The sequence below is a fragment of the Salvelinus namaycush genome, chromosome 28 (assembly GCF_016432855.1).
Source record: "Salvelinus namaycush isolate Seneca chromosome 28, SaNama_1.0, whole genome shotgun sequence".
In the NCBI taxonomy this organism is placed as follows: domain Eukaryota; kingdom Metazoa; phylum Chordata; class Actinopteri; order Salmoniformes; family Salmonidae; genus Salvelinus; species Salvelinus namaycush.
The window spans coordinates 1,644,050-1,660,555 of record NC_052334.1 but is presented as its reverse complement, the minus strand read 5'-3'; the positions used below and the strand labels follow the sequence as shown (position 1 = coordinate 1,660,555).

Sequence of the window (16,506 nt, the reverse complement as noted above, 5' to 3'; positions counted from 1 at the left end):
TGTATGGAGGAGGGGTCAGAGAGAGAGAGAGAGAGAGCATAGTACTGTATGGAGGAGGGGTCAGAGAGAGAGAGAGAGCATAGTACTGTATGGAGGAGGGGTCAGAGAGAGAGAGAGAGCATAGTACTGTATGGAGGAGGGGTCAGAGAGAGAGAGAGAGCATAGTACTGTATGGAGGAGGGGTCAGAGAGAGAGAGAGCATAGTACTGTATGGAGGAGGGGTCAGAGAGAGAGAGAGAGCATAGTACTGTATGGAGGAGGGGTCAGAGAGAGAGAGAGAGCATAGTACTGTATGGAGGAGGGGTCAGAGAGAGAGAGAGAGCATAGTACTGTATGGAGGAGGGGTTAGAGAGAGAGAGAGCATAGTACTGTATGGAGGAGGGGTCAGAGAGAGAGAGAGAGCATAGTACTGTATGGAGGAGGGGTCAGAGAGAGAGAGAGAGAGAGCATAGTGTTGAGATGGGAGTGAGGCTGCGTCCGAAACGGCATCCTATTTCCTATGTTGTGCACTACTTTTGACTTGGGACCTATGGTCCCTAAACAAAATGAGTGCACTACATAAGAGCCCTATGGGCACTGGTCAAAAGTAGCACACTACATAGGGAATAGGATGCCAGTTGGGACATAACCAACGGGCATTGTGAAGGTGGAGGGTCCAGCCAATCGGAGACAGTCCTGTCAGAATGGGGTCCAATCAGAGACAGTGATGTCAGAATGGGGTCCAATCAGAGACAGTCCTGTCTCAGTGCAGGAAGCGGATGCTCATTTTCTGTTCCACGTCCACCTTCTCCAGTACCTGAGGAGGAGGACGACACGGGCCATTAACTAGACCATCAACACCTGCAGTGATTAACATTATACTACATTACCTTGGTTTAACAAGACCATCAACACCTGCAGTGATTAACATTATACTACATTACCTCGGTTTAACAAGACCATCAACACCTGCAGTGATTGACATTATACTACATTACCTCGGTCTAACAAGACCATCAACACCTGCAGTGATTGACATTATACTACATTACCTCGGTTTAACAAGACCATCAACACCTGCAGTGATTAACATTATACTACATTACCTCGGTTTAACAAGACCATCAACACCTGCAGTGATTAACATTATACTACATTACCTCGGTTTAACAAGACCATCAACACCTGCAGTGATTAACATTATACTACATTACCTCGGTTTAACAAGACCATCAACACCTGCAGTGATTAACATTATACTACATTACCTCGGTTTAACAAGACCATCAACACCTGCAGTGATTAACATTATACTACATTACCTCGGTTTAACTCACAAACACACCTTCTCTAAATACCAACAGGGGACTCTACTTAACACAGTCAGTACTGTAGAACTGACAACATAATGTACATTTCAGGCAGAGTGTGAATTAGAGGGTGACCCGGGGCGTCCCCTGAATGGAGACATGGGTTACACTAAATACAACAAAGTCAAACGTTTGATTAAAACGCGATTTGTACTGCTAGTGGTAAATATAAAAAAACGTATTCCTAATTAAAAACGAACATCCCCACCTCTCGATCATGGGTTTAAAAAAACATCATAATCTGTGTGTGGCTACACTAGTCATCCCTGGAGAATCCCGTATCAAAAGACCCTTTTCAGGTTTCCCTGGCGGCTTATGGTAGAGAAATGAACATTACATTGTCTGGCAACAGCTCTTGGTAAACATTCCTGCAGTCAGCATGCAAATTGCACGCTCCCTCAAAAAAACGTGAGACATCTGTGGCATTTGTGTTGTGACAAAACTGCACCAAAAAAAAGGGGGGCTTTTGTCCCCAGCACAAGGTGCACCTGTGTAATAAGCATGCTGTTTAATCAGCTTCTTGATATGCCACACCTGTCAGGTGGATGGATTTTCTTGGCAAAGGAGAAATACTAACAGGGATGTAAACAAATTAGTGGACAACATTTGAGATAAAAGCTTTTTTGTGCGTCTGGAAAAAGTCAGTCCCCCCCCCCCAGCTCATAAAACATGGCCCCAACACCGTGTTTATTCTTCTGTTCAGTGTAATTCTAAGAGTATAGGTAAGAGCCAATGACAATCTCCGAATGTCATTACGCTCTGTTGTTTTGTAACAGATGTCCCTTTCCGTTCGTCAAGCGGCGCGTTCCGCTCTCCGTTCGTCAAGCGGCGCGTTCCGCTCTCCGTTCGTCAAGCGGCGCTTTCCGCTCTCCGTTCGTCAAGCGGCGCGTTCCGCTCTCCGTTCGTCAAGCGGCGCGTTCCGCTCTCCGTTCGTCAAGCGGCGCGTTCCGCTCTCCGTTCGTCAAGCGGCGCGTTCGTTCGGTGGCTGGAATTATTTGAGTGGACAAACATGTGCAGGTAGCCTACAACATCCTGACTGGGCGTTTTCATGTCAAATAAATTATATATTTTGTTGCTAATGGCATCTTCACTATTTTGCACACAGGAGGTCCTGTGTTAATATTAACGTCCCCGAATGCCACGGTATAATTCACACGGATTCTAGGTTAGGTAATATTTAATGCAAATAATCCAAATATACAAAATTTAAGTTTCCAACCTTGATGAACTCATTAAAGGAAATGGAGTTGTCTCCGTTCTGGTCGGCCTCCTGGATGGTCCTATCAGCGATGCTGCCCAGCTGCTCGTCAGAGATGTTCACACCAACCATCATTCTAAGAACCTGGAATAAACATGTTCACAGCAACCATCATTCTAAGAACCTGGAATAAATCACGTTCACAGCAACCATCATTCTAAGAACCTGGAATAAATCACGTTCACAGCAACCATCATTCTAAGAACCTGGAATAAATCACGTTCACAGCAACCATCATTCTAAGAACCTGGAATAAATCACGTTCACAGCAACCATCATTCTAAGAACCTGGAATAAATCACGTTCACAGCAACCATCATTCTAAGAACCTGGAATAAACATGTTCACAGCAACCATCATCCAGAGAACCTGGAATAAACATGTTCACAGCAACCATCATTCTAAGAACCTGGAATAAACATGTTCACAGCAACCATCATTCTAAGAACCTGGAATAAACATGTTCACAGCAACCATCATTCTAAGAACCTGGAATAAACATGTTCACAGCAACCATCATTCTAAGAACCTGGAATAAACATGTTCACAGCAACCATCATTCTAAGAACCTGGAATAAACATGTTCACAGCAACCATCATTCTAAGAACCTGGAATAAACATGTTCACAGCAACCATCATTCTAAGAACCTGGAATAAACATGTTCACAGCAACCATCATTCTAAGAACCTGGAATAAACATGTTCACAGCAACCATCATTCTAAGAACCTGGAATAAACATGTTCACAGCAACCATCATTCTAAGAACCTGGAATAAACATGTTCACAGCAACCATCATTCTAAGAACCTGGAATAAACATGTTCACAGCAACCATCATTCTAAGAACCTGGAATAAACATGTTCACAGCAACCATCATTCTAAGAACCTGGAATAAACATGTTCACAGCAACCATCATTCTAAGAACCTGGAATAAACATGTTCACAGCAACCATCATTCTAAGAACCTGGAATAAACATGTTCACAGCAACCATCATTCTAAGAACCTGGAATAAACATGTTCACAGCAACCATCATTCTAAGAACCTGGAATAAACATGTTCACAGCAACCATCATTCTAAGAACCTGGAATAAACATGTTCACAGCAACCATCATTCTAAGAACCTGGAATAAACATGTTCACAGCAACCATCATTCTAAGAACCTGGAATAAACATGTTCACAGCAACCATCATTCTAAGAACCTGGAATAAACATGTTCACAGCAACCATCATTCTAAGAACCTGGAATAAACATGTTCACAGCAACCATCATTCTAAGAACCTGGAATAAACATGTTCACAGCAACCATCATTCTAAGAACCTGGAATAAACATGTTCACAGCAACCATCATTCTAAGAACCTGGAATAAACATGTTCACACCAACCATCATTCTAAGAACCTGGAATAAACATGTTCACACCAACCGTCATCCAGAGAACCTGGAATAAACATGTTCACACCAACCATCATTCTAAGAACCTGGAATAAACATGTTCACACCAACCATCATTCTAAGAACCTGGAATATGTTGACAAAGTTCCTTAGGGTCTAAAATGTACAATTCTCTAAGTCTTAACACAAGAGATGTTAAGTACAAGATGACCTAAATGTAGTATACATAAATACTGAGTATAAGTGAAAAAATAAAATAAAAATACACTTAATTTTCTGGTAACAAAGGGTGAATAAATAATTCAGGCTTGAAATTCCAGTGTTAATATGGGGGGGGGTAAGCACTCAAGGCAGGTGCATGATATAAAGAATGCTAGGCAGCCATTTTGTTTTCAAAACAAGAATCAGCTTCTCCGGAGTCATTGAACCCTGAGATTACAGTGATTGTAGGGAACGTCCCAGTCCGACAAACAGGTCATACATCATTGGGCACTGCCCACCTAGACACACAGGTCATATATCATTGGGCACTGCCCACCTAGACACACAGGTCATATATCATTGGGCACTGCCCACCTAGACACACATGTCATACATCATTGGGCACTGCCCACCTAGACACACAGGTCATATATCATTGGGCACTGCCCACCTAGACACACAGGTCATATATCATTGGGCACTGCCCACCTAGACACACAGGTCATATATCATTGGGCACTGCCCACCTAGACACACAGGTCATATATCATTGGGCACTGCCCACCTAGACACACAGGTCATATATCATTGGGCACTGCCCACCTAGACACACAGGTCATATATCATTGGGCACTGCCCACCTAGACACACAGGTCATATCATTGGGCACTGCCCACCTAGACACACAGGTCATATATCATTGGGCACTGCCCACCTAGACACACAGGTCATATATCATTGGGCACTGCCCACCTAGACACACAGGTCATATCATTGGGCACTGCCCACCTAGACACACAGGTCATATCATTGGGCACTGCCCACCTAGACACACAGGTCATATATCATTGGGCACTGCCCACCTAGACACACAGGTCATATATCATTGGGCACTGCCCACCTAGACACACAGGTCATATATCATTGGGCACTGCCCACCTAGACACACAGGTCATATCATTGGGCACTGCCCACCTAGACACACAGGTCATATCATTGGGCACTGCCCACCTAGACACACAGGTCATATCATTGGGCACTGCCCACCTAGACACACAGGTCATATCATTGGGCACTGCCCACCTAGACACACAGGTCATATATCATTGGGCACTGCCCACCTAGACACACAGGTCATACATCATTGGGCACTGCCCACCTAGACACACAGGTCATACATCATTGGGCACTGCCCACCTAGACACACAGGTCATATCATTGGGCACTGCCCACCTAGACACACAGGTCATATCATTGGGCACTGCCCACCTAGACACAGGTCATATCATTGGGCACTGCCCACCTAGACACACAGGTCATATCATTGGGCACTGCCCACCTAGAGACACAGGTCATACATCATTGGGCACTGCCCACCTAGACACACAGGTCATACATCATTGGGCACTGCCCACCTAGACACACAGGTCATACATCATTGGGCACTGCCCACCTAGACACACAGGTCATATATCATTGGGCACTGCCCACCTAGAGACACAGGTCATATCATTGGGCACTGCCCACCTAGACACACAGGTCATACATCATTGGGCACTACCCACCTAGAGACACAGGTCATACATCATTGGGCACTGCCCACCTAGAGACACAGGTCATACATCATTGGGCACTGCCCAGCCAATACAATGCAGCCAATTGCAGAAGAGGAAGATGGCACAAAAAGTAGCCCAAAACATTTAGTTGGGGTTGGAAAGTTACACAATTTTCTCAGTACATGGCAACTTCCCCTTCCTTTAGAAGTGAAATGCTTTAGAAGTTCAATAATAAAATATTCTGTTCACTAAAATAGCCCTTTCTTCCTTGGCAGTCTCTACATTTACTGTAGTAGGCTCAGATTACAACATGACCTGCGTAACAAACCTAAGACAAAGGTCTCTGTGTTTTCAACAAAAGCAGAGAAAATGAGTATCTCCCTTGGAGCTGGTTTTTCAGCTCTAGTGTAGGTCCCAAATGTATTTATCCTCCTGATACATACTCCACAACAGTAAAGCCCCGATTCTCCAATGACAATACGGCGTTGAGGTCTTGAGACTTACGCTGTTGAGACTAGGGGTCCCCCTAAAAACATCAAAGACTTGGGCAGCCCCCAAAGAGTGTGTAATTTGTACCCTGACCCCATCCTGACCTGTAGCAGCTCGTCACGGGAGATCTTATCATCTCTGTCCAGGTCATACAGCCGGAAAGCAACTGGAGAAGAGATGGAAGAATTTAATGTGAAGTCACCATTTCAAAAAGCATTTTAATGTCCATCATGAAAATTAAGTCAAGCTCGTTTTTAAATAAAAGAGTAGTGGAAAGAGGTGATAGAGAAATAGTCAAGTGTTCTGGGATCCAGGCTAGATTTGCCCAGACTGTTTGTGCCGTCTTGACAAGGAGTTGGCAAGACAGTACAAACACACCTGTGACCAGGCTAGGGCCTAGCCTCTGACTCACAGAGCAGCTTATTGCTCCTGCTGTTGAGTGGCTCGGAGGCAGTGTGGTCCTTGTTCTTCTCGTTGTCTTCTATGGGACGGAAGTGAGCAAGCGTCCTCATGAAGCCTCTGAAGTTGACCTGGTCCTCCCTGTCCGACCAAGTGGGGTGAAAATAACAATCACTTACACCCATCAATAAATAATCCTGCACCACAGTCAAATAACCATTACTCCAGTCAACCACCATGCAAATTGGTAGGCTATAACAGAGGCCTACATATAGACTGAGCATTGTTTCTAGGGTACGGTAGTGAAAGCTTAAACTGTATAATTTGCTTCCTAGCCATACAGTAAAATAGTCCTTCACTAGTTAAGACTCGAGGTCACTACACCTCAGACCAATGCGACCCTCTTCTACCAGGCCATTCATTCTGGCACGCATGACTCAGTCTAACCTGACAGACGGACGTGGGTCATTCATTGAGAAGTGCCTTGAACAAAGACACAAAATCATGTCAGTGCGATACCACCGACAGCTAGTCAATTACAGTGTAACGGTACACGTCGGCCCTGCAGACAACAGACTCCTGTCCTGATTGAACAGCTCCCCCCGCCTGTCCTCCAGTCATGCTCTAGCCTGGTTCAAGATCCGTTTGTGCCTTCTTACTAAATTATATGATGAAAATAACCATACAAGTGGTCAAGACAGCACAAAACAGATCTAGGACCAGGCTATAATGCTACAATCTGCAGTGCTGTGAACCAGGCTATCTCTAGACTCCAGAGGATCAGTAACACCTATAAAGTCACAGCTAAAATGAAGTCGCCTTCACACTGGTTGTGTTGGGAATGTAATGATATAGGCCTATCCAAGGCAACCATAAAAACATGGAACTTTCATGTCCATTTCAAAGAGCCAGAACCACTGTGTGTACAGAAAACTAGCTTAAAATGTGCAGTTTGTCTTCCACTTTTAAATAGTTGTCAAATACACACAAACCATTCATTTGTAAAAACCCTGTTCCAACAAAATAAATGTTTAACGTATGTTTAATGTATTACTAAAAATGGTTGTTGTAAGAGTGACTCCCGGCTATGTGCACCCTTGAGGAAAACAGTGAAGGACACACAGACGACCGTAAAAGAACAGAGACGACCGTAAAAGAACAGAGACGACTCACCCCTCAGGAAAGAAGGCATTGATGATTCTGTCTCCCAGAGGATTGATGGCCAACTCTGGGATCCGCTGGAAATCTTCCCGACTACACAAACCAGACAGACAGTGTGAGGAGAGTTAGGATGAACTCAATGACAACAAAAGGGAACGTTGATCTATAGTCTCAGAAGAATTAGTCTCCACATCACACTACCAGATAAAATCGGCAGATATCACTGATAGGACACTGAATAAATAGTGTGATGATATGACAATGATTCGAATGTTTTCATTTGGCCGTATGATTTGGATCCCAAATGTTGACTCGCTGTGTCTTGAACAGTCAAATCGACATTGAGAGTCTGCTTGGGTGAACGGACGTGGCCAAGGTGGCGTGTGTCTGCGGGTGAGATATTCAACCCAGGGGAGCGGATGGGGCTGTAGTGTTGTGTCAACCGATGAATGATTAAGACAAGTCACCTTGGATTAACCACACTGTCTTCAGCCAGGCCCACTGTATACCATAATGCAGACTGGATGCTTCAGTGAGAGAGAACACAGAACTGGCTATGTGTAAACAGGCACTAGTGTGCCTACGTTCAAGTGTTTACAGTCACGTAGTGACCTGAAACTGACCCACACCCCAGCTTAACAGTAACATGTCAAAGACACTGGTTAAATGAGAGTTAAGTGTGGCTGGAATCTAGGAAGCTTTTCTTATACACAGTTAGAAGTCACTCCGAGAGATAAAAGAGCTGTGATTAAAAAATGTGACCATTTTCCTCTGAAGATCAGAGAGGACAGTCAAGACGGTCTGTCTAGTCTAACGTTTGCTGTCACGCGTGATCTGACAGTAGTGAGGTCTAGTCTAACGTTTGCTGTCACGCGTGATCTGACAGTAAGTGAGGTCTAGTCTAACGTTTGCTGTCACGCGTGATCTGACAGTAAGTGAGGTCTAGTCTAACGTTTGCTGTCACGCGTGATCTGACAGTAAGTGAGGTCTAGTCTAACGTTTGCTGTCACGCGTGATCTGACAGTAGTGAGGTCTAGTCTAACGTTTGCTGTCACGCGTGATCTGACAGTAGTGAGGTCTAGTCTAACGTTTGCTGTCACGCGTGATCTGACAGTAGTGAGGTCTAGTCTAACGTTTGCTGTCACGCGTGATCTGACAGTAAGTGAGGTCTAGTCTAACGTTTGCTGTCACGCGTGATCTGACAGTAAGTGAGGTCTAGTCACACAGACTCAAGCAACTGCTGCTGTTGACATTGCAAACAGTGTTGTTAAGACTAGACCGACACCCAGGACAAAAAAGAAAACTTCTTACCCAGTGGCAAAATACACCACTAGTGTGTACTGTAGGTTATGTCTGAGCCAAGAGGAAAGCCTGTTGGCCAACGGGAGTTGGAACCTACAAACTCCAAAATGGGCACGCAATTTCAAAACCACACCGGCTCAGAATATACTTGCATTGCCACTTTCAAGTAGGGGAAAAATGGTCACTTGCCTCAGCGATATTCACTGGCATGCAGACAGTTTCATTGCATATTACCCAGTTGGCTCTGATGATGTTACAAGAGAAGCAAATGTAGGGAGGAAGGGTAATCATGAACCAAGTAAAGAAAATAAAAATATGTCTTGCAGACATCTCATATCCACCTTCTGGTTATTTCAGTAGTTACTGAGTGTTTCACAAAGCATTTCACACACACACACGTGTATGTATGTGTATGTATGCCAGTGCTGCTGTTGGATGGTACTGTACCCGAGCGTGCCGTTCTCTCCTTTGTCCAAGCTGGTGAAGCGACTGTAGAGCCGGGTGATCTGGCTGTGGGAAACTGCAAAGAAACACAAAGTGACAAGATTGTTGGGCATAAGCTTCTAAATGCCTCACATCGCAACGTACTACAACCTTTTAACACAAACGAGTACAATAATGTAGCACTGACTTTACTAAGCGCTCCTTTTGAGGAAAAAACGTCCTTACTACGTGTGGTTGTCTCACCTAGATGGGTGCACTAACTAAGTCGCACTGGATAAGAGCGTCTGCTAAAGTACAACAACAAAAAATTGTAACAGAAGAAAATGTATAGTTTGTCCCTTTTTAATCAATAAAATGTGTTCATAATTTAATGTCAGCAGCTAACGTTAGGTGGTTTCTTTGCTGTGATCTACTGGAATAACGCATATGTATGGGGTTTAGTACAGCCCAGGCACCAGATAGAGAACAGTGTTACGTCTCACTACAATAATTACATGTCTTCAACAGATCAGCTCATTTCAAGGGACAGTAGAAAAACATAATACCACAACACACTAACTAGTACTGGCGTAATGTACAAACACTAATCCAACTAGCTAAAAATATATAGTTAGCTAGGTGGAACAATGCGCCTTTGTTACTCTAGAGTGCGAGTTTGTCATCTAACTGCTAGTTGGCTACAGACTACAGTAGAGTCAATAATGCTAATAAGCTAGCTAGTTAACAGCCATTGGTAAAAGTGGACAATTCAACTTACAGCCGGTCTCCTTTTTGATTTCTTCAATCTCCTCCTCTCTCAGTAATGTCGACGCTCTGGATCCCATTGTAAAGTCCTACGCTAACAAGTTGTTTCTGCGGTTTAGATTAGCTTGCTGATTCGTGCTAGCTAGCGAAAAGATGGGTACACGAAGGTAGCAAGCTAGCAATTTTGTAACGTGGCTATGGTTTACGTTGAATCCTACTGTTGATGATGATGATGATGATGATATCCTTGTGATCTTTTAAATTATTCCAAGTTTGACTCTCACACAGCTGACCGGATAGGTGTCAACTTGGTCTTGTGTTTTCAACACTCCGCGGAGTGGCTAGCTGGGACAGTCTTTTGACAGCGTTTCGCCCTGTGAGCGGTGGTACACGTCACGGTGGGTGTATATTTCAGCGCACAGCAGCAGAGAGGTGACGTCGCCCCACACAGTGAAATGACAAGACCACCTTTTAAGTGTTCTCTGTGTGTCTTGTTGCATTTCAATAGAATACAGAATAAAAAAAATATGTTCGGGTCTATATTTGAACACCATCCTCCTTGTACTGTTTTCTAAATAAATATTATGTATTTTTTTAAATATTATGTATAAATGTTTTTTTAAACTGCGTCGAGAACAAGCAGAGTACTAGTGATGGGAAGTTCGGCTCGTTCAGTCAAAAAAGTGAATCTTCCGACGATTTCATTCATTTGATTCAAACTAAGGATATCCCAAATCCATCAGCTCAACAGTTTTTAATGAAGCCAGCAACTCTGATACCAAAAGTCCCTTTTTAAAGACTTTATTTTGAATCACATTGGGAGAGAGAGAGCGAGAGAGAGGATCACACACATACAGTTTATGGTAGCAAGGTATACTGTAAAACTCACACCATATCATACACATATTGGCTTCAGATGGATAAGTCTGTTTTTGGTAGTTGAAGAAGTCTACATATTGTGAAGTATAGGGAGAGACAGAAGTGCTCACACACATACAGCTTGTAGAGGTCTACTACTGTACAACTCTCACACATAGCATGCATATCAATGTATTTAGACATGATCATTGTTGATCATACTGACCTGAAGTATTGGTTAGCATTTATTTTGTAGTTCACATCACAGTCACTGAAAATGGAGAGGGAAAGGGTAGGCTAGGCTCAGTTAATCTGATTTTGTTCATCTAAACGCAAATCATTTATCTAAGTGATTGACAGTATACAGATATTTTGCATGTTGACTAACCAATCGCAGTGAAAGTAGATTCAATCTAGTCATGATCCATTTCATATTTCAGGTAAAATTAGTAATTAGTAGATTGGCGAAACTTGACGTCACACATCGTTCACTTTTGGGTTAAAACTGTCCCAGCCACTTGGTAGCTAACTATCTTCAGTTCAAATAAAGCAACATTATGTATTGATATGAAAGTGCAATTGTAAACTATAAAGTATAAACCCACAGTGATGTCGGTAAGAAGTTATGAATGAGCTACAATGACGTATATATATATATATAAATCATTGATTAGGTTTTGGCCGGGGTAGGCCGTCATTGTAAATAGGAATTTGTTCTTAACTGACTTGCCTAGTTTAATAAAGGTTAAATAAAACTAAAATTGATGAGGTCCCAGGTTGGGGGTCCTCGGTTGAACGTGCATCGGATATTCCTTGCACTTTGAAACCCACGCTCATAGTGACGTACAGCACCACCCACCGGACGAAATGGCGTGAAGAGTCCTGTGGCCGGCTAGCTGTATTCCTGCTGTCAGAGGGGCAGCAAAGATTATGGATATACTGACAAGATACATGTCTCTCCGCCCTGACAATGGGAGTCGTTGTCCACAAATCGGCACGGCGGGCTAGCTCCCAGGTATTCTGTCTTTGGGTTCTTGAAGTCAACCAACTGTATCCAATGGAGAGAGATGCTATGCTACTAGCAAGACAACTCCAATATAAAGTATTTTTTCTCAAAGTTGCCGGGATGTCGCGTGTCCTACTTATATCAGTACACTCGTAACAACGTATGCATTACGAAACTTCTATTAGATCAAATAAACCTCACGTAGCAAATAAGCCATAATGTTTTCTGGTTTATCAAATTTGACACTCCTCCATACAAACACTCCTTGCTTGGTGGTTGAAACAACGAAAAAACGCCACCTGCTGGAGAGAGACAGATTTTCCGCCGAGTTGTTCCTCTCTTCCAGCAAGATAACGCAATGGAAACGCCTAAACTCAGAATGCAACACTGCTTATTGCCACACGATGGCAGTATAGTTACCATACACCAGAGGATGACAACTACACTGAACAAAAATATAAACGCAACATGTAGTTGGTTTCATGAGCTGAAATAAAATATCCCAGAATTTTCCCATACTCACAAGAAGCTTATTTATCTAAAATGTTGTGCACAAATTTGTTTACATCCCTGTTAGTGAGCATTTATCCTTTGCCAAGATAATCCATCCACCTGACAGGTGTGGCATATCAAGAAGCTGATTAAAAAGCATGATCATTACACACGTGCACCTTGTGCTGGGGACAATAAAAGGCCACTCTAAAATGTGCAGTTTTGTCACACAACACAATGCCACAGGTGTCTCAAGTTGAGGGAGCGTGCAATTGGCTTGCTGACTGCAGGAATGTATACCAGAGCTGTTGCCAGAGAATTGAATGTTCATTTCTCTACCATAAGCCGCCTCCAACGTCGTTTTAGAGAATTTAGCAGTACGTCCGTCCAACCGAACTCACGTGTAACCACGCCAGCCTAGGACCTCCACATCCGGCTTCTTCACCTGCGGGATCTTTTGAGACCCACCATCCAGACAGCTGATGAAACTGAGGAGTATTTCTGTCTGTAATAAAGCCCTTTAGTGGGGAAGAACTCATTCTGATTGGCTGGGCCTGGCTCCCAATTGGGTGGGCTTATGCCCATCTATGGCTGCACCACTGCCCAGTCATGTGAAATCCATAGATTAGGGCCTAATTATTTACTTAAATTGACTGATTTCCTTATATGAACTGTAAACTCAGTAAAATCGTTGAAATTGTTGCGTTTATATTTTTGTTTATATTCAGCAGCGGGATGATTTTTGTCAGAGCAGATGGTCATGGGGCCGGGAACATAAGTATAATCATTTGTACACTGCAAATTGACCTCAACTAAGCCCCAAAAATACATTGTATTTGGAAAATAATTTCCTACCTTGATTACATTGAAACACGATCACATACAGTAGCTTTCATTTTATATTTGTGGGAATACTTGAGAATAGATTTCCTGAATTTGATTAGTCTATTTCCTGAATAGATTAGTTGAATTTGATTTTTTTTATTTTATTTACTAAAAACTTTGAGGGGCCAAAGAAACTCACTTGAGGGCCAGTGTGTTGCCGACTCCTGCCATACACCATTTTCATTAGAAGGGGAAAGGGGAAACAGAATCTAGGTATGTCCAAACTTTTGACTGGTACTGTGTATATATATATTTTTCTTTAGATTCATTCAACATCAGTCCGTTTAGTAGCCTGAGTCAGCTAGCTTGCTAGCTAGCAAAATCCCATTCACTATACCATTTCTTTATTGGACGATAAATCTTTGAATCTACCTGATGACCAACAAACTGTAGATTGTTAAACATTTTTATAAATTTCATAAACTTCAGAAAACTATTTAGCTGAGATGTTACCAAAAAAAATACAACCACGAACAATCCTTTTTTAATTAAGAGATGGTTGATGGGTAACTAAACAATTACACACATCTGGGTCTGTGGTTGTGTAGACAGAGAGCCCGATAGAACACACATCTGGGTCTGTGGTTGTGTAGACAGAGAGCCCTATAGAACACACATCTGGGTCTGTGGTTGTGTAGACAGAGAGCCCGATAGAACACACATCTGGGTCTGTGGTTGTGTAGACAGAGAGCCCTATAGAACACACATCTGGGTCTGTGGTTGTATAGACAGAGAGCCCTATAGAACACACATCTGGGTCTGTGGTTGTGTAGACAGAGAGCCCTATAGAACACACATCTGGGTCTGTGGTTGTGTAGACAGAGAGCCCGATAGAACACACATCTGGGTCTGTGGTTGTGTAGACAGAGAGCCCTATAGAACACACATCTGGGTCTGTGGTTGTGTAGACAGAGAGCCCGATAGAACACACATCTGGGTCTGTGGTTGTGTAGACAGAGAGCCCTATAGAACACACATCTGGGTCTGTGGTTGTGTAGACAGAGAGCCCTATAGAACACACATCTGGGTCTGTGGTTGTGTAGACAGAGAGCCCGATAGAACACACATCTGGGTCTGTGGTTGTGTAGACAGAGAGCCCGATAGAACACACATCTGGGTCTGTGGTTGTGTAGACAGAGAGCCCTATAGAACACACACCTGGGTCTGTGGTTGTGTAGACAGAGAGCCCTATAGAACACACATCTGGGTCTGTGGTTGTGTAGACAGAGAGCCCTATAGAACACACATCTGGGTTTGTGGTTGTGTAGACAGAGAGCCCTATAGAACACACATCTGGGTCTGTGGTTGTGTAGACAGAGAGCCCGATAGAACACACATCTGGTCTGTGTATATATATATACACTGCTCAAAAAAATAAAGGGAACACTAAAATAACACATCCTAGATCTGAATGAATGAACTATTCTTATTAAATACTTTTTTCTTTACATAGATGAATGTGCTGAAAACAAAATCACACAAAAATTATCAATGGAAATCAAATTTATCAACCCATGGAGGTCTGGATTTGGAGTCACACTCAAAATTAAAGTGGAAAATAACACTACAGGCTGATCCAACTTTGATGTAATGTCCTTAAAACAAGTCAAAATGAGGCTCAGTAGTGTGTGTGGCCTCCACGTGCCTGTATGACCTCCCTACAACGCCTGGGCATGCTCCTGATGAGGTGGCGGATGTTCTCCTGAGGGATCTCCTCCCTGACCTGGACTAAAGCATCCGCCAACTCCTGGACAGTCTGTGGTGCAACGTGGCGTTGGTGGATGGAGCGAGACATGATGTCCCAGATGTGCTCAATTGGATTCAGGTCTGGGGAACGGGCGGGCCAGTCCATAGCATCAATGCCTTCCTCTTGCAGGAACTGCTGACACACTCCAGCCACATAAGGTCTAGCATTGTCTTGCATTAGGAGGAACCCAGGGCCAACCGCACCAGCATATGGTCTCACAAGGGGTCTGAGGATCTCATCTCGGTACCTAATGGCAGTCAGGCTACCTCTGGCGAGCCCATGGAGGGCTGTGCGGCCCCCCCAAAGAAATGCCACCCCACACCATGACTGACCCACCGCCAAACCGGTCATGCTGGAGGATGTTGCAGGCAGCAGAACGTTCTCCACGGCGTCTCCAGACTGTTACGTCTGTCACATGTGCTCAGTGTGAACCTGCTTTCATCTGTGAAGCGCACAGGGCGCCAGTGGCGAATTTGCCAATCTTGGTGTTCTCTGGCAAATGCCAAACGTCCTGCACGGTGTTGGGCTGTAAGCACAACCCCCACCTGTGGACGTCAGGCCCTCATACCACCCTCATGGAGTCTGTTTCTGACCGTTTGAGCAGACACATGCACATTTGTGGCCTGCTGGAGGTCATTTTGCAGGGCTCTGGCAGTGCTCCTCCTGCTCCTTCTTGCACAAAGGCGGAGGTAGCGGTCCTGCTGCTGGGTTGTTGCCCTCCTACGGCCTCCTCCACGTCTCCTGGTGTACTGGCCTGTCTCCTGGTAGCGCCTCCATGCTCTGGACACTACGCTGACAGACACAGCAAACCTTCTTGCCACAGCTCGCATTGATGTGCCATCCTGGATGAGCTGCACTACCTGAGCCACTTGTGTGGGTTGTAGACTCCGTCTCATGCTACCACTAGAGTGAAAGCACCGCCAGCATTCAAAAGTGACCAAAACATCAGCCAGGAAGCATAGGAAAACGATCTACACAAAATACTCTGTCAAAGTGGAAGAAATGATAACGTTTAAAAAAAATAAAAACATTAATATCTTGATTAACTCGGCCACTCAGGAACATTCCCTGTCTTCTTGGTGAGCAACTCGTGTAGATTTGGCTTTTTAGGTTATTGTCTTGCTGAAAGGTGAATTCATCTCCCAGTGTCTGTTGGAAAGCAGATTTAGCCTCTGCTTTGATCTATTCCGTTTCTCTTTTATCCTGAAAAAC

At 43.9% G+C, this 16,506-nt stretch overlaps 1 protein-coding gene across 1 annotated transcript; it reads right to left on the bottom strand.

The window, feature by feature from the left end:
- Positions 1-353: 353 nt before the first annotated feature.
- Positions 354-10,681, bottom strand: LOC120023429 (calcineurin B homologous protein 1). The gene is made up of 7 exons (XM_038967446.1): positions 10,320-10,681; positions 9,566-9,638; positions 7,829-7,909; positions 6,669-6,796; positions 6,361-6,422; positions 2,569-2,691; positions 354-796 (listed from the first exon to the last, which is right to left on the bottom strand). The coding sequence occupies exons 1-7, from the start codon at positions 10,384-10,386 to the stop codon at positions 743-745; spliced, it is 588 nt and encodes a 195-aa protein (XP_038823374.1). The 5' UTR covers positions 10,387-10,681; the 3' UTR covers positions 354-742.
- Positions 10,682-16,506: the final 5,825 nt, after the last annotated feature.